Raw genomic sequence first — 19,456 nt, forward strand, 5'->3', positions numbered from 1 at the left:
GATTTAAAGAGTTTAGGGGTTCCGGTTCGACTGTCGAGTGGAGTGTGTCACATTTCCGTTGGATGCTGTTATTGCGGGTGGATTATGTGAGAAGAGTGTGTTTTCGGGCATCGTGGAGAGGAGGCGCAAAGACGGACTGACGCTGCCGATGTTCCCGAGTCACTCATCTTGACCACCTGTGCTGCCAACTTGGGTCAGTGTGGCGTTGCTATATCCCCAAACCCGAAATCAATTCGTACACACACACACACACACACGCACACACTGCAGATTTAACGCAGAGTGCTAGTTTTCTTTTTTGTTTTTGTTTTCCTCTCTCTCTCTACTTTTTTTTAACATGATATAGTGCTACTGTGATTTAAAGCGTTGATTTTTCTTTTGTTTATTATTCTACTATTTTTGAAGTAAATTGTGTAGATGAAAAACCTTTCTAATCTTATTAAAGAAAGTGCATATAATTTCTTATGTAGTTTCGTTTTTTTTCTTTCTTTTTGTATGTAATGGGTGGTTGTTATAGCTATCCGGGACGATATTATAAATCTGTGTGACAGGTGTATACTTGTCTGGCGCCCGAATATTAACGATTGTTTTTTTTTTCCGAGGCCTTGGGTCTGAGAGTCGATCTAACACTGTTGCCGACTGCAGAAGGTAGTCGTCACTGTGGTCTAGCGGTTAGGACTCCACATTGCCACACTGGAGACCTGGGTTCGATTCTCTTTTTTTTTTTTGTGTTCAAATTCTTTTTTTTTTCATTGTTGGATGACCACCGTTACACTACCATGAGCTTAAAGTTTGTTAATTGATGGTATATAAGGCCCTACGTGACTTAAATAAATTTGCTGTATTTCTGGCAAAGGACTACAGTGCCCACTAGGGCTGAGCGATAAATTTTATTTTATTTTCAATTACGATTTTGACTTGCAACGATTATGATCCACATGATAATCGAGATAAAACTATTTTTGTGCCACAATCTGTTTTGCAATGAAACACCCTGGCGTTATATTTTTAAACGTAAGTGAAAATAAAGGTGAGAGAGTGTAGTCTTAGCCCATTTATACACTGAAACAATATGTTTTTGATTAGTCTTTTTTGGCTTGTTTTCTAAAATAATATCTAAAACTCCTTGAAAACAACATACATTTACTTTAGGAGCTATACTGCAGAAGAAAGAATTGTTATTGGAGAATGTTGAATACAATATTTAATCAGGGTTCGACATTAAAGATTAATTTATAGGCACACAATCAGAAACAGCCAATCTGCAAATCAGCTGCATCTGCAGACACTCAGAGTAGAAGATACGGACGGCTCAGCAAAAACTGCAAACATTACGGAATGTAACAATTATGAAAATGTAGATCTCATTCCATAGAAGTGTGAGCACCACTGCTGTAAATGGTGGCGATGGAGGCTTATCTTTATTTAAGTACCATATGTAACATAAAATAATTATCATATGACAATAGCCCACCCAGTGCAGTTTACATTTCAATTTCAAGGAAATACACTGCTTTTTTTTTTTTAAAGTTCAATAAATGCATGATGTTTCCAAAGTCAATGAGTAATTTAATAATCTTCTCAATATTAATAATCATCAATCTCAATATTGACCAAAATAATCGTAATTATGATTTTTGCCATAATCAAGCAGCCCTACTGCCCACAGTCCTGAGTAAGATCCACCTATCAGAGAAGTAATTGTTACTATGGGAGCCGGGGGAATGGTAGCTCAGCGGTTAAGGCCCTGGGTTACTGACTGAAAAGTTGGGGGTTCAAGCTACCACTGTTGGGCCCTTGAGCAAGGCCCTTGATCATCTCTGCTCCAGGAGCTGCACTCTGAGCTCCAGCTTAGTTGGGAAATGCGAAAACAACTGCATTTCATGGGCTCTGTACCTGTACTCTGCACAATGACTATAAAGTTGAATCTTAATCTTAAATTGAAATATATGCCATTGGTCTATGGAGTATGTAGATGGGAATATACATGGAAGCCACAAAAGTCACATTGCCAGCAGTCTCTGTCACTTAACCTTTTTTGGGAACCCCTACTGGTCAGGAGATAGAAAAATGCTATTTTGGTTTATAACTTTTTAATGCTTTCCTGCATGATAGCTATCATGCCCAGTACTACCTGAGCAGTTGGACAAAGTACTGGACAAAGATTCTAAGAACAAGCTATTTTTAGTTATTTAAAAAAAATAATAATGGGGTTTTTATGATTGAAATTTTACTTTTTCTAACTCCTCATACACTCTAACCAAAAACGTCACAAAGATTTTTTTGCTGCTCGTGCTGCCGATAATTGGCTTGACCACGGTATTGCAGCTTATTTTTTTATAATTATAAAAGCTTATCTGTCATCACTCAACTCTAATCTTATTGTTTTATTTGTTTGTTTTATTTATTTCTCTAGGGTGATGATATTCTGGACAGAAGTTCAGAGTTGATCTACACTGGTGAGATGTTGTGGATCTATCAGCCGTACGGCAGGAGCCAGCAACGAGTCTTCTTCCTATTTGATCATCAGCTTGTTTTGTGCAAAAAGGTACGTCACATTCAGTGATTTCATTATTCTTTTTCTGCACAAAATGGGTCTTGTTTCACATTCTCAGGATGCAGTATGAAAATCATGCTCCTACAGCAATATTAAATATTATTTTATCTCGCCATTTTACCCATGGCTGGGTACAAATCATCGAGATTAAAGAAAGCTTTAAACATTTCATAATGTCATTCTTTACAAATTACTCATTGTCTGATATTAAAGTAGAACTGAGCAACCTTGATTTAACCCTCTGGGGTCGACGGACGCGCTGGCACGTCCTGCTGGATTTTTTTCGTCATTGCAGCGGAAACAACATAAAATTCTGTGTCATTTTGAGGCATACAGATAAGTGTAAGACATCATTAGAGACTATAAAGGGTCTACTTTTATTTGTGTACACTCACAATAACAACAAAACCTTGTGCTTTTGTAAAATAAAGAGAATAAAATGTGAGCTGTAAGCAGTCTCTGGGTTTGCGAGCATATTTCTGAAACACATCACAAAAATGAACTGAATCGCTGCGAATACTTATCACACAAACATGAAACATATGTCTAAAGAGAGCTTAATGTCTACTTTTAAATAAAAAACTAATATCATCCTGCAATGTAATCTGTATGACACAAAGCGATCCTAACCCTACAGTTTCTCCTGGCTCAGCAAATTATCTCTAATGTGATCACACCCACCAGCAGAGTGCGCTATTCATACGCTAATGTACTGAGACGATCATTGCAAATGGTAAACGCCCACGACTGTGCCTTAAAAACAAAGTCATTCACTTTTCTGCACGTTTGAAAGACAGCACGATACACAAGTGAGAAAACTCCTGGATAGTGACGAAGAGTTAACATTTTCCTCAGAAGAAGAACGGGACTCCGATGAACATTTGTATTTTGAAGAGAGACTTGATCCAGCAGAGGATACAATTTTGGACGAGTAAGGCATTTAGTTTTCATTAGTTGACATGCTATTTTATATAGACATGTACATATTTTACTAGTGGAACTGTTTCTAGACTTGCCAGCCAGGATTCAGAGTATTAACATTTGAAATATGTCCTAATAAGCAAATATTAGTTACATTTAAATGCTGTGTTGGCTGAAGCATGTATTTAAATTGTATGCCGTATGATATGTAATATGATATAAAAATTATATGAATGTTTAGATTATATTGTAACTAGTGTTTATGCTGCCTCATTATCATCAATAAAGCTTGTGCTTGCAAATATCTGTTCAGGTGTAAATGAGTAAAATGCACTTTAAATATGCCTATATTATAAAATCAGCATATTATAATGATTTCTGAAGGAAAATGTGACACTGAAGACTGCAGTAATGATGCTGAAAATTCAGCTTTGATCACAAATTGCATTTTACAATATATTCAAATAGAACAATTTTTCAATATCACTTTTTACTGTATTTTGGATCAAATAAATGCAGTCTTGGTGAGTTATAAAAATAAAATTGTATAAACCACATTTTAAACTTTGCATCAAGATGAATTCTGTAGTGCAATTTAAGTTATTGCTAAACAACTTTATTAGGTAATTCTGTAAAAAAATATCAGATAATTGTATTACAAATATAATACTGTATACACACACTGGCAAGGTTTGGAATAATATACAGATTTTGCTCTTATGGAAAGAAATTGGTACTTTTATTCACCAATGTGGCATTCAGCTGATCACAATGTATAGTTAGGACATTAATAACATGAATAATTACTACTACTAAAACTTTGTAAACCACTTCAAAGAGTTCTCATCAAAAACTCAATATGCAGCAAAGACAGCTTTACAGATCCTTGGCATTCTAGCTGTCAGTTTGTCCAGATAATCAGGTGACATTTCACCCCACACTTCCTGTAGCACGTGCCATAGATTAGTCTGTCTTGTTGGGCACTTCTCATGCACATTACAGTCTAGCTAATCCCACAAAATCTCAATGGGGTTAGATCTATAACACACTTTTCCAATTATCTGTTGTCCAATGTATGTGTTTCTTTGCCCACTCTAACCTTTTCTTTTTGTTTTTCTGTTTCAAAGTGACTTTTTCTTTGCAATTCATCCCATAATGCCTGCACCCCTGAGTCTTCTCTTTACTGTTGTACATGAAACTCGTGTTGTGTGGGTAGAATTCAATGAAGCTGTCAGCTGAGGACATGTGAGGTGTCTATTTCTCAAACTAGAGACTGTAGAGATGTACTTATCCTCTTGTTTAGTTGTACATCTGGTATCCACATCTCTTTCTGTTCTTGAGCCAGTGTTCCTTTGTCTTTGAAGACTGTAGTGTACACCTATGTATGAAATCTTACATTTTATGGCAATTTTCAGCATTGTATAGCCTTCATTCCTCAAAACAATGATTGACTGACGAGTTTCTTGAGAAAGATGTTTCTTTTTTGCTTTTTCTGCATATCACGGCACCATTTTGTGGTCCGTTCTGTATATCGCGGTGGTTCGTTTTAGCTTATCACGGCACGTTTCATGCGGAGAGGGTCCCGGATTTCCGGTTCTTGGGCATGCACATAGAGGAGGACCTAACCTGGAGCACTAACACCACAGCACTGGTAAAGAAGGCACAGCAGAAACTTTACTTCCTGAGGATCCTTAGGAAGAACCACCTCATCCAAAAAGTGCTTCTGTCCTTCTACCACAGCTCCATAGAGAGCATACTGACTTATTGAATCTGTGTGTGGTTTGCCAGCTGCACAGAAACAGAGAAGAATGCACTCCAGAGGGTCGTCACCACCACCAAGAAGATTATTGGCTACCCTCTCCCCTCCCTGGAAAATCTTTACAGTTCATGCTGCCTCAAAAAAGCCCAGAACATATTTAAAGATCCATCTCACCCCGGACACTCCCTGTTTGAACTGCTGCCCTCAGGCAGACGTTTCAGGACTATGTAAACATGAACAAATCGATTAAAAACAGTTTTTATCCAAAAGCAGAACTAAACACTACTTGAATGCAATATTAAGGTCAAGTCAAGTCAATTTTATTTGTATAGCGCCTTTCAAAGCAGCTTTACAGAAGATCAGCATTAACAGACGATAAAACTGTAATGTCTATAAAGTCGATGAATCATCATTGTGTAATTTAGATAAAATACGATTCTTCATCGTGTTTAAAAATAATTACATAATAATTGTATTAATAACCCCAGTGAGCAAGCTGTAGGCGACTGTGGCAAGGAACACAAAACTCCATTAATGGAGAAAAATAACCTTGGGAGAAACCAGACTCACTGTGGGGGCCAGTTCCCCTCTGACTTACATCATGAATATAATGCCAATGTTACTTGTGTATAGTTAAAATCATGGTTTAAAATGATTAAACTAAGTAAGTGTTAAGGGTCAGTGTTTAAACGTTGATTGTGTTTGAACTGTAAGATTAATGATCAATGTCTTTTGAAGTCCATCTTGATTAATTGCAGAAGTTCACATAGATGCAATTGTCCTTGTTTTTTTTTTTTTTTTAGATTAGATTCAACTTTATTGTCATTGTGCAGAGTACAAGTACAAAGACAATGAAGTGCAGTTTGCATCCAACCAGAAGTGCAAAAAAGCAGAAAAGTGCAATGTGATAATCAAGTATAGACAGGTGGTACATAGGCAGGTACAGAAATATATTGCAGTGTTATAGTGCAGAATAAATATGGCTATGTAATATGAGCAGTGTATGAACAACAATTACAGAATGTTAATTGGCTGATGAAGGCTTTTGTTGGCAATAGTTAGTCTATGCATTCCATTTCAAGATCGTAGTCCATCAATAGCATCCCGAGGTGATGCAGGTTGGAGTTGGCATCAGTTCATCCTCTGAAGTCCATCATAATAGACTGAAGTGATGTTAGGCTGGCACCGGCTGCATTTAGTCATCATCATTCAGCGACACGTAGCAGTGGAATCCAACACGAAGCAGGAATGGAGCTGGATCCAGCCAGTTCTGGTGACCTCAGGATAGGAGTCCTGAAGTTGAGACATGGAAACATATAAAATAATATAAGCATAGATGCCATTAAATTTATTGCAGAGCTAGAGATCATGCTCAATGTTTCTGGTTCCGGCAGACCCAACTAAAGCATCCTTATTGTGGGTTGGAGGATAAATTAGGTGTATGCCTGGCAAAATAGAGGAGTCTTTAGTCTAGACTTAAACTGAGAGAGTGTGTCTGCATCTCGAACAGTGTGTGGGAGACTAGTTTAGGAGCCAAATATGAAAAGGATCTACCTCCTTTTGTGCATTTTGATATTCTAGGAACTACTAACAGGCCAGAATTTTGCGATCTTAATGAACGTGTTGGAATATAGCGTGACAGAAGATCACTTAAGTACTGCGGAGCTAGACCATTCAAAGCTTTGTACGTAGTAAACAATTTAAAAATTAATACGGAATTTAACAGGTAGCCAATGTAACGATGATAAAATGGGGCTAATATGATCATATTTCTTGGTTCTTGTTAGCACTCTGGCTGCTGCATTTTGAACCAATTGAATTTTATTTATTGATCTTGCTGGACATCCTCCCAGTAATGCATTACAATAATCTAGTCTTGAGGTCATGAACGCATGAATTAGTTTTTCGGCATCAGCAACATAAGGCAACAATATGCCTTAATTTAGCAATATTCTTAGGTGGAAGAATGCTGTTCTACAAACATTTGTAATTTGATTTTCAAAGGACAGATTGGTATCAAATATAACACCTAAGTTCTTCGCTGTTGAAGATGATGTAACAGTACATCCATCTAGAGTCAAATTATATTTTAGCGGCTTGTTTTTAGAGTTTTTTGGTCCAATAATTAGTACCTCTGTTTTGTCAGAATTGAGTACAAGGAAATTTCTGGCCATCCAATCGTTTATTTCATTGATACTCACTGCTAATTTTGAGAATTGTGAAATCTCATCAGGTTTTGAAGAAATATAAAGTTGTGTATCGTCAGCATAGCAGTGGAAACTTATTCGACGATTCCTGATGATATCTCCCAGGGGAAGCATATACATGGAGAAAAGCAGAGGCCCTAAAACTGATCCCTGTGGCACTCTATATTTCACTTTTGTTTGGTTTGACAATTCCTCATTTACATAGACAAAGTGGTAGAAGTCTGCTAAATATGACCTAAACCATGCTAATGCAACTCCACAAATTCCAACATAATTCTCCAGCCTATTCAAGAGAATGTCGTAATCTATCGTGTCGAATGCAGCACTAAGATCTAAAAGCACTAGAAGAGAAATGCAGCTGCGATCAGATGATAAGAGCAAGTCTTTTGTAACTCTGATAAGTGCAGTCTCTGTACTGTGATGAGGCCTAAATCCTGATTGAAATTCTTCATACAGTATATACTATTTCTCTGTAGAAATGAACATATTTGGGAGGATACTACCTTTTCTAGTATTTTTGATGTAAACTGGAGATTTGAAATCGGTCTATAATTAGCCAGTTCTCCAGGATCAAGTTGTGGCTTCTTAATAAGCGGTTTGATAATTGCAATTGTAGTTTATTGGTACATGTCCTAAGCATAGCGAGGAGTTAATGATATTAAGAAGAGGTTCTGAGATTACAGGAGATACCTCTTTTAAGAGCTTATTTGGTATAGGATTGTGGCAGCGGGGGCGTGGTCAGGCGCCCATCCGGGAGAGGAAAGCAGTAAGGGCGCTTACACCTGAGCTAAATTATGCTTAACACCTGTCTCTAATTCCAGTGAGCATGAGGAGAGCGGCATAAAAGCGGTCTCCGAGCCCCCGCTGCCACAAGGATCTAACAAACAAGTTGTGGCTTTTGATGTTTCGATAAGTTTTGTTAGGTCTTCATGACCTATGACAGAGAAAGATTGAAGTTGCATGTGATAAATTATTAGGCACTGTTTTCTGAGGTGCTATGACAGATGATTGCATAATTCCAATTTTATTTCTGATTATTTCAATTTTATCTGTAAAGAAATTCATGAAGTCATTACTCTTGAGCTGTGACGTAATATCTGGTTCTGTTGAGGCTTTATTTCTAACCAATTTAGCCACAGTACTGAATAAACATCTAGGATTGTTGTGGTTATTTTCTATGAGTTTACTAAAATATGCTGACCTGGCAGCTTTTAGTGCCTGTCTGTAGCTACAGACACGATCCTTCCATGCACCACGAAATACTTCTAATTTTGTGTTTCTGCACATGCGCTCCATTTTCCGAGCTGCTGTCTTGAGAGCATGAGTGTGATCATTGTACCATGGTGCAGGGCTTATTTCTTTAATTTTCTTTAACCGAAGTGGGGCGACAATATCAAGGGTGCTAGAGAAGACTGCATTTACATTTTTTGTTATTTCATCAAGTTCTTCTGGGCTTTGGGGTTTATTGAGTGTATGAGATAGATCTGGAATATTATTAGTGAAGCTATCTTTTAGTGATCGAAAGAATATTTCTACCTGAGCGATAGCGTGGTGTAAATTGAGTAACATTAGTTGATTGCAGCATACAAGAGACGAGGTAATGATCTGAGATGTCATCGCTCTGCTGCAGAATTTCTATATTATCAACATCAACTCCATATGAAAGAATTAAATCTAGCGTATGATTATGGCGATGAGTTACTTTTTCATAAGGAGATGTATCATGCAGTGAAATGTTGCTTATGTGCCTCCTGAGACCCCGCCCATTGACTTGTGTCCACTGTAGTGGACCTTTTGTTTTCATGAATGTTCTTTGAATTTTTTGATCTACTCTATCAATTCCTGCTGTACTGCACAGAGGACATCCTGGGCTTTCTATTGATATGTCATTTGATTGGCTGGAATGCAATAAACTACCTCTTACACTGCATCAAATATGGCCGCCATAACAACAAGCACATTTTATGGAAAGGAGAGAGGTATGTATAATACTGCTTTTTTAACGTTTTTTTTTACTATTATTATCATATATATATTTGTTTATTAAAGTGTCAGGAATAATTAATTTAGTTCTGAAAGCAGTTAAATTGTTTGTGTTTAAAAATATTATCCTTTTTATGAATGTCAATTATAGTGGACACCAGGACCATCTAAATGTACTTAATGACTCCATGTTGTAGGAGACAGAACTGAAGCAGAGAGCATTCTTTATAAGATAGTTGAGGGAGATTCAGACTTAGACCTGTCAGATGAGGAGAGAGATGAGGATGAATTTGAACCTGATGTACAAGAAGAGGAAGAAAATGCAAGAGACTCAGATGAGCAAACAGAATCAGACACAGAGACAGAAAGGGATGAGCAGGAAAGACGTCGACCTCTGTGGACCAGGTGTAACACGTATTAATTAATTATGAATTATTTAGTTCTAGGATAATTTATTCAGTTGTAGTAGTTAGACACACACACACACACACACACACACACACACTTCACTACAACCAGTGATAAATCATCAGTAATAAAAATAATTTATCAGTGAGGCTTGAAGATTATCCACATGGTATCATGAAATATGCAAATTGGCTAAACATTGCAAGTTTTTACTTACGGGTGGTCAATAGGAGACCATATCACATCCATACCACTGAAATTCAAATATATTTGTTTGAGGTTTAATTATTATTCCTATTAACTTTCATTTATTGTGTTTTGTTCCCATCATAATAGATTCACACCTGTGCTACCTGGGCTTCCTGACTGTAAAGATGACCCTACTGCCCATGCAGACTGGAGTCCAATTCGGTACTTTTCCTAGTACATTGACAACAACGTTTTCGAGAATTTGGCTGAATTTACAAATCAAAGAGAGCTACAAACTAGAGGAGTGTCTCTAAATACTACTCCACAAGAAATTAAGATTTTCTTTGGCATTTCGATCCACATGGCCTGCCTAGGATATCCCAGAATTAAAATGTTTTGGGTCAAAAAAACAAAAGTGCCAGTTATAAGCAGCAAAATGACAAGGGATAGGTTTTTCAAGCTGAGAAGCTCACTCAAGATTGTGGATGACCTGGCTATAACAGAGGAAACAAAGGCAGACATTCTTTGGAAAGTCAGGCCATTACTTGACCGCGTGAGGCAAGGCTGCCTCAACCTCCCAAAGACAGAGAAGGTCTGCATTGATGAGCAAATCATCCCTTTCACAGGCCGCTGTCCAGTCAGACAATATGTTCCAGGCAAGCCAAACCCTACTGGCCTAAAGGTCTTTGTCCTTGCTTCTCCAAATGGTCTGATGGATTTTGAAGTGTACCAAGGGAAGAATACATTCAATGGCCAAAGACTGGGAGTTGGACAAGCAGCAGTCCTACGCATGGTTGAGTCTGTTCCCACTGGAAGTCACCTATTCTTCGACCGATACTTCACAACAATCAATCTCATGGATGCATTGCTGGCAAAGGGCCTTCCAGCAACAGGAACCATAATGAAGAACCGAGTCCCAAAGCAGAGCAAACTGCCAAGTGACAAGGTGATGAAAAAAGAGGGGAGAGGAGCATCAGTGTCTATGGTCAGAAAGAGTCCTGAGCTGGCAATCACAAAATGGTATGACAACAAACCAGTGCTAATGGCCTCCACAGTTCATGGGAAAGATCCTGAAGATGTCTTCAACAGATGGTCCAAAAAAGAAAAAGTCCATGTCCCAGTGAGAAGACCAGCAGTGATCAGGGAGTATAATGACAACATGGGTGGCGTGGACCTGTGTGACCGCATGCTGAGCTTTTATCGCATGTCAAGTAGGTCCAAGAAATGGACATTGCGTGTAATTACTCACTTCTTTGATGTTGCCATCACAAACTCGTGGATCCAATACAAGTCTGACAGTAAAGCAATTAACAGACCAGCGAAGAACACCAAACAGTACCTGGACTTCAAATTGCACCTGGCTGAGGAGTTGTTGGAATGTTCAGAACATGATGACAGCAGTGAAACAAGTGAAGAAGAGTATGAGCCACCAACTAAAATGAGGATCCCGCAGCCCGAACCATCTGTGCGCAGACTAGGAGCCACCCACATGCCAGAGATGGTAGAAATCAACCATGCAGAAAGGTGCAGAAATAAGGGCTGCAAAAGCAAGATGTACATGAGGTGTACCAAATGCAAGATGTTTCTCTGCATTACCAAGAAGAGAAAATGCTTCCAAGAGTATCACCACTAAGCAAGTGAAACCATCCAGAATAATAATTACTTTAGATTTTTTTATGTTGAATTTATTCTTGGATTTATTTCACTCTATATCCATATTCTGTTAATGTTTTTTTTTTTTTCTGAGTTCGGCTGTTTTTTATAACTAAACTGTTCCAGGACTATCACTGATAAGCAAGTGAAACAATCCAGAATGATAATTTGCTTTTGTTTTGTTTTGTATTGTTGGATTAATATCACTCTACAGCCATATTCTGTAAATGTTTTTGTTTTCTGAGTTCGGCTGTCTTTTCAAACTAAATTGGTCCTGTGGTCCACTACAGTGGACATGGTGTAAAATTGAAAATAAAAATAAAATTTAAAAACTCTAAATTGTAAAATGTTTTTTATTACCCCAAATAAGTAGGACATCACAAAAAAAAAAAATTTGGTGACACTTTTTTCCTTGGGTCTCAGGAAAAATATGTGAAAAAGATTCTAGAGTTATTTTTAGAGGCTCTTTTATATTTATATATTTATATACCTGTTGCACTGATCGGATTGCATCCAATTCTGTTGTACATGTACAATGACAATAAAGCTTATTTTCTATTCTATAATTCTTACATTTAAGAAGAGAAATAACCTTCCTTCTTTTTATGGGGTGCCCCAACCCATTCACATTCCACATGAAGAGAGACAGTCCACTCATACTAACATTTGACATTTTGACATATTAGAAAAAATAGATTGTGTGTCAAAAACAAAATTATAAAGACCACATTCCACAATAGTGCAACAATCAAACCCCAAACAAACCCCTGATTCAAACAAACAGAAAAAAGAAAAGTCTTCGGACTGTCGGATCCTCAAGTCCGGTGTTTCTATACAAACTTTGTAAAACAGAATAACACAACAGACAATAATCACTAAAACAAACTCCAGTCAATAGGCGGAATAAGCACAAAGAACTTGCAGATTCATCCACAACACTGTACCAAAGGAAAACTGCAGCTGGTAGGCGGAACCACTACAAAAAGAAACAAAAAGGTGCTCAGATTTTTCGGAAGGTCAAGTGAATGTTCAGTGAGTCAGGCCCACTCGGCTGCAACATGAGTATCACCAAATGATTTACACACTACATTGACTTTCTGAAGAACAATGCTTGCAGTGAGCATGTAAATGTTTTACGGCATCCTTAGCATCTATTTTCAATTTGGCTGGGAACATCAGTGCAAAAGTGACCTTCTGTTGATATAAGAGTTTCTTGCATTCCTTGAATCGAATTTGCAAAGTCTGGGAACTAGAAAATGCTGTGGTTCTTCCAAGAAAGCCTTCCTTTATTCCTCGCCTCACGTAACAAGATCTTTATCGGATGATCTCAGAAATTTGGCCAGAATTGATCGGGGCCTGTCTCCCTCCACGAATCTCTGAGCTAGAACCCTGTGAGCTCGCTCGATTTCCAGCTTATGGCCTGTTATTTCGAGCAGACTCTGGAAGAGCCCATCCAGAAATTTCACCACATCTCGACATTTATCTTCAGGAATTCCAACAATTCGGACGTTATATCTCTGGCTACGATATTACAAGTCATCCAACTTTTCCCAGAGGCGCTCAATCTACTTTGGTCGCTAGCAGATTAGCAGCTAATTCCTTCTCCGATGACTCCAGATAATCGATCCATTTCTCGACATCCGTCACTCTTGTAACCATATCAGTGAATTTTGTCTCCATGGCAGTGATTGATCAACATATTACAGCAAGATCCTCCAAGTCAGCAATGACCTTCGCCAGCATTGCTGACACGTTCAGCAATTCACGCCGAATCTCCTTTTCTTCTCTGGGCAAATTGACTCCCTGGTCCGAGGCCTTCTGCTCAGGGGTGTCAGCTTGAGCACATAAGTGTCTTTTAAAGGAGACCTATTATGCCCCTTTTTACAAGATGTAATATAAGTCTCAGGTAATGCTAAGCTAGCCATGAAGGAACTCTCTTCTGTTGTTAGTAAACCGCAAACTACGCATCAGGATGGAGCTTTTATCATTGCTGGGGATTTCGATCACGCCAATTTGAGGACAGCACTCCCCAAATTTTATCAAAGTTTTTTGCCCTACCAGAGGAGACAACACGCTTGATCATCTTTATAAAAACATCTCTGATGCCTACAAAGCCGACGTATGTGGACAGGCATCTATGCCCTCACAGACTACAAACCAGCGAACAGCCCCCCCCAACCAGTAATGCCACCCTCCCAGACAAACTGAACACCTTTTATGCTCGCTTTGATCATGGAAACACAGAACCACCCATAAAAGCTGAGCTCCCACCTGATGACCTGCTGCTCACATTTTCCTCCAGTCACATGTGTTCCACCCTGAGCAGAGTGAATGCACATAAAGCTGCTGGCCCTGATGGCATCCTGGGCAGAGTGCTCAGGGCCTGCGCAGAACAGTTGGCTGATGTCTTCACCAACATTTTCAACCTCTCCTTGACCCAGGCCATTGTCCCCACCTGCTTCAAAACAGCCACCATTGTACCAGTAGCAAAACATGCTGCTGTAGTGGCCCTCAACAACTTCTGCCCCATTGCTCTTACTCCCATCATAGCAAAGTGTTTTGAGAGGCTGGTCCTCTGAAAACATGCCAGCCCCCAACACTGGACCCATATCGGTTCGCCTACCAACCCAACAGGTCAACTGAGGATGCTATCGCCTCAGCTCTTCACCCCGACCTGACTCACTCAGACAAAAACATGTATGTCAGGATGCTATTCAATACTGTGATCCCATCCAAGCTGATCTCCAAGCTCAATGATCTTGGCATCAGCCCCTCCCTCTGCAACTGAACTTTGGACTTTCTCACTAAAAGACCACAGTCTGTTAGGATCAGCAACCACAAATCCTCCAACCTCACTTTTAACACTGGTGTACCACAGTGGTGTGAGTCCAATCCTCTACTCCCTCTTCACCCACGACTGCATACCTGAGCATGGCTCCAACTCCATAATCAAGTTTGCAGATGACACCACGGTGGTTGGCCTGATCAGTGGCAACGAAAAAATTATTTTGCTCATTCCCTTGCACATTTCTTTACACATAACTTCTACCTCCTGATGCCATTTGCACTGTTAAGGGCACTGGCCATATAAATATATTTACATATTTATACATAATTCTATACCTCCTTCTCACCTTCAGTTTTATACTTCTTCATTTGCACCTTGTACTGTTTGCATTGAGCTGATCTCTGCTTCTCTATCTCATAACTTCGCATATTGTATATACTCACATATTTATATATATATATTAGGGCTGTCGATTTAACGGGTTAATAACGTACGATTAATTTAACAAAAAATAACGTATTAAAAAAAGTTACGCATTTAATCGCAATGCTTTCCTGAGAAATGCAAGCTTGTAGTACCACACGTTTACTCCAGAGGGCAGGAAGTGAAATTTCAGCTGTGTGAGCAACACGCAGTTTATTACAGTGAACAAAACATGAACAACCCTTCAGCGGACACACAACACAAACGTGCGTTACGTTCTTGCGTTCCAAACACGCAAAGGCGAACCAAGGGATCTCAAGATGTGTTTAAAGATTGAGTATTAAACTAGATTTAACTTAACACAGTGACCTAAACATTTTATTTTTATGACGCAACACACCCAAGACGCGACACAAGCATGTCTGACGCAGGTCGTACGGTCTTTACCTCACAAATGTTTAATTACCAACAAGGTTAAGGAGGTGTCTTTTACACCGTTTGAAACTGTTACACCGTTTTTACCCAGTCAATCTTTATTTAAGAAACATGCTCCCTGAAATGGATCCACTTTGCTTCTTTTGTAATGCTGTAGATGAATCTGCCCCTCACCTATTTTTGGAATTTTGGTTTTCACAGATTTGATAAATTAATATTTTCTGATTAATCTGTTTAATTTTCTTGCCAAGTTTGTTTATACATAAGTGTAAATTTATGTCTATAAAGCCCCTATTTGCACTTTTTTTGTAAAGACTTAAAATATTATTTAAATACTCTTTGTACCTCCAACAACTCCAAAGCATTGAAAAACATTGCACTATGTAATGAATATGTCTTGGCATTATTGTAAAATATATCTGTAGTATTGTGTACTATGTGTACCCCTGGCTTGTTTCTAAAAAAAATGTAAATGTCTGACGCAGGTGTACATTGACGGTCCTTATACAAGCCCTCATAATTAATCTCCAACTGATTGACAAATTCACTTGTGAAATGGATTGCTGTGAACTGTGTGTCAATGATTGGCTTATGATCAATAATATGGTAGTAAACAATACATTGTATTCTAAAGCTGTTTTTTGAATGGTCTTATATTTGATTAACTCTTCTGCTACAAGAATGAAATGCATTTTAATTATTTGAATATTTTATTTATATATATATATATTTAAAAGATAACTATGTATAATTATTTCATCATTATATATTGAATTATTGTTATACAAGGGGCTTTCTCAGCAAATAATTGTATATGCGATTAATCGCACAATTGAATTAATCAGGACACCATCTAATTAATTTGATTAAAGATTTTAATCAATTGACAGCCCTAATATATATACATACATATTGCTATTTGCACTTCTGGTTAGATGCTAACTGCATTTCATTGGCATTGACAATAACATTGAATTTAATCTGAATCGAATCTAATCTACCTTGCTGGGAAATATTTAAAGTTATTTTCTTAAACACTCAACCTAATTAACAACACATATAGTTTTGTAAACATTTTGTGCAAAACAATCTATTACTTTTACACAATCACTGCATATAGAATGAACCGTTAAAAAACGAGCTACTTTTCATAACAGTAATAGCTTAATATATTTATAATTTAGTAGTTCACACAAGACAAACAATGCATTTGTGCCTCTAATCCTGTAAAAAAAAAAACTTTAACACCAAACTGTAGTTGTGGAAAGTGCCTTTTATAAGTCACAAGTGAAGATGAGTTTTGTGCATTGCTGAATGAAAGCAGGTTTAGCAAGCTCTGCCTCTCTCCTCAGGACCTGATACGACGGGACATACTTTACTACAAAGGCCGTATTGACATGGACAGGTATGATGTGAGAGATGCTATCGACGGGCGAGATGACGACTTTAACGTCAGTGTGAAGAATGCATTTAAGTTGCACAACATAGACACAGATGAGATTCACATCTTTCTTGCCAAGAAACTGGAGGAAAAGATACACTGGCTAAGATCTTTTCACGAGGAACGCAAGATGGTGCAGGAGGATGAAAAAATTGGTGAGCTGCAAAAGTCTTTATTTTTAATGTATATACTGTAATCTGAATTATATTTATTTACCTTCTGCAAAAGTCTTGCAATGTGTCCTAAATGGCAGCTGCTTCATATCTTCTGATTTGTTTGTTGTTTTAAGGTTTTGAAATTTCTGAATATCAGAAACGACAAGCTGCCTTGACCGTACGTAAAGTGACCAAACAGAAAGGTGAGGCAACAAAGCGATACCAGGTGAATTAAAAAATGTTTCCTATATTTCTTACATCTGTCTCGTCATTGTTTAAAAAAAATAAGCTTATAATAGACAATATCAGACCTGTGGAGATGTGTTTCTGTTTGGAATTCACCAGTGTTGGAGAGTAACTATTTCAAACAAGTGACACTATATCCAAATTATATCATGACCATAGCGCTACTCTTTGCATAATAATCACAATTTTTCTTTTTGTTGCCAGATCTTTAGTTTTATTACATGGCTCTGAAATACTTGGTTCTGACTGGTCAATTGTGGCATTCTGCTGTCAAATATTTCTGAGTAATGACCACACATCTGTATATTATCTGTATATGTATTGACACACAAAGTGAAATTTGAATGGTCATTTGAGTATTTCGAGTCATCTTTCCTACATATGTTATGTGCTTCTGTTCTCTCGTATCACTCAACAATCTCTACATTTTTACAATAAAATTATTTCAACTCCATAAATAAATAAATGGATATGAAACATTGATTTGACATTACAACCCAAATTCCAAAAATGTTGGGACAGTATGAGAAATGCTAATAAAAACAAAAAGGTATGGCGTTGAAAGTTGGACAAAACAGCACAAGCGCAAAAACACAGCGCACAAGTGAATTTCAACAGTGTGAGCACCATGACACAGCTTGCACGTAAAATTTTAAACCTGCAGAACTTGCAAATCACAAACTCGAGCACAAAACATATGATTGTGCACACAAATTAACAAGTCCCACACGCATGCGAGTTCTTTTATGCACACAAGTCAGTTTTGACACTCAGGGGCGGGGCCCAATCCTTCCAGTTAACAAATGCTATTGGCTGCTGACCAAATAATGTATTGATTGGCTGCATCTCTTCGAATCTCTCGTGATTGGCTGTTGTTGGACGAGAACGGACAGAAAGTAGGAAAGATGATGCAGACAGTAAAGAGGTTATGGTTTCTTTCTAAATTCCTCAATTTCTTGTAGCTGTAAGATGTTTGGTGCATACACACACACACACACACACATATACATATATATATATATATATGAGAGGCAAGATGACACTAGCTGCTTTTGAATAAAACAAGAGCACGTCCATCTGAAGTGTGATAAGAGACATGAAAGAAGGTCCGGATGCGCGTCATTATAAAGCCTTGTTACTGACGATGATCATTATCGGTCATATAATGTTGTAACGGAGAAATCAGAATCAAACATTTCAGAGAGGCATTCCTATCATAATATTATATTTTATGTACACTTGATTTCCTAACCTGGCCTTATTCTGCTGCACCTGCTCTGCTTTCCCAGCCCCAAGGGTCCCAGGGCCTGACTGGCTTCCTCTCTGAGCCTGCATTTCATCTATATAATGAATTCATGTAGAGGCTGATGAGTAGTGGATGGCCCTTGCAGTACCACATAAACAAGCTGGGAACTATCTGGCATCTAGCTATCTACACTTACCATTTTGTGAAACACTAACGTTCCCTTCAACATTAACGTTAGATGGATAGATATGGATAGATAGGGTACCTCTAAACAGGTTCACTAAACGCCTTGCTGCGTTCTATATTTCCACCTATTTTCAGTTATTATCAAAGACAGAAACACACACACACACACACACACACACACACACATATATATATATATATATATATATATATATATATATATATATATAAATGCACAAAACATCTTACAGCTAAAAGAAATTAATGAGGAATTTAGAAAGAAACCGTAACCTCTGTACTGTCTGCCATCATCCGATTCCCAATCTTACCAGTTCCCTCCTTTGTAAAAATAAAACCCATTATATTAGGAAAGTGAAAGAGAATGATAAGGGTGGTATTAACGCCTTGGACTTTTAATAAGTTTTTGGGGCATTTACATGTAAATGGTTGAAATCATACTTACTCTATGTGATCGATCTCCTAGATTTCTATTTAATAAAATAGGTGGGCCTGAATTTCTTTTAAATGTGATTTGAGGTATCTAAGATTCCTATTAAATTATCAAACTTCCACAAACAACTTCTCCAATACTGTAAAATTATATTTACCCACAACTTTTCTGCCCATTGATCCACCTTATGGAATAACAGGTTCAATACAATTAATATGAAATCATTGTTTAAAAGTGATTGGTATGAGAAGGTTATTGTGTTTGTGAATGATAAATTAGATGATAATGGTAACTTTTTGGGACATTTTGCATTTTTGCTCAAGTATAATCTTAACCGCACTTATAGAGAATATAATAAAATGTGTAAATCAATACTGTTATATATAACACATTGATGTATGTGAGAAT

The 19,456-nt window shown here is 37.7% G+C and overlaps 1 protein-coding gene across 3 annotated transcripts in view; it reads left to right on the forward strand.

Moving 5' to 3' along the window:
* LOC127617071 (rho guanine nucleotide exchange factor 9-like) overlaps positions 1 to 19,456 on the forward strand; it is a 144,943-nt gene that overhangs the window by 102,557 nt on the left and 22,930 nt on the right. For all 3 annotated transcript variants that reach the window (XM_052088948.1, XM_052088949.1, XM_052088950.1), the window contains 3 exons: positions 2,417 to 2,548; positions 16,676 to 16,919; positions 17,054 to 17,122. In XM_052088948.1, coding sequence (XP_051944908.1) covers positions 2,417 to 2,548; positions 16,676 to 16,919; positions 17,054 to 17,122 — 445 coding nt within the window. The remainder of the gene's footprint in view (positions 1 to 2,416; positions 2,549 to 16,675; positions 16,920 to 17,053; positions 17,123 to 19,456) is intronic.

This window comes from Xyrauchen texanus, chromosome 23 (genome assembly GCF_025860055.1).
Source record: "Xyrauchen texanus isolate HMW12.3.18 chromosome 23, RBS_HiC_50CHRs, whole genome shotgun sequence".
Classification (NCBI taxonomy): domain Eukaryota; kingdom Metazoa; phylum Chordata; class Actinopteri; order Cypriniformes; family Catostomidae; genus Xyrauchen; species Xyrauchen texanus.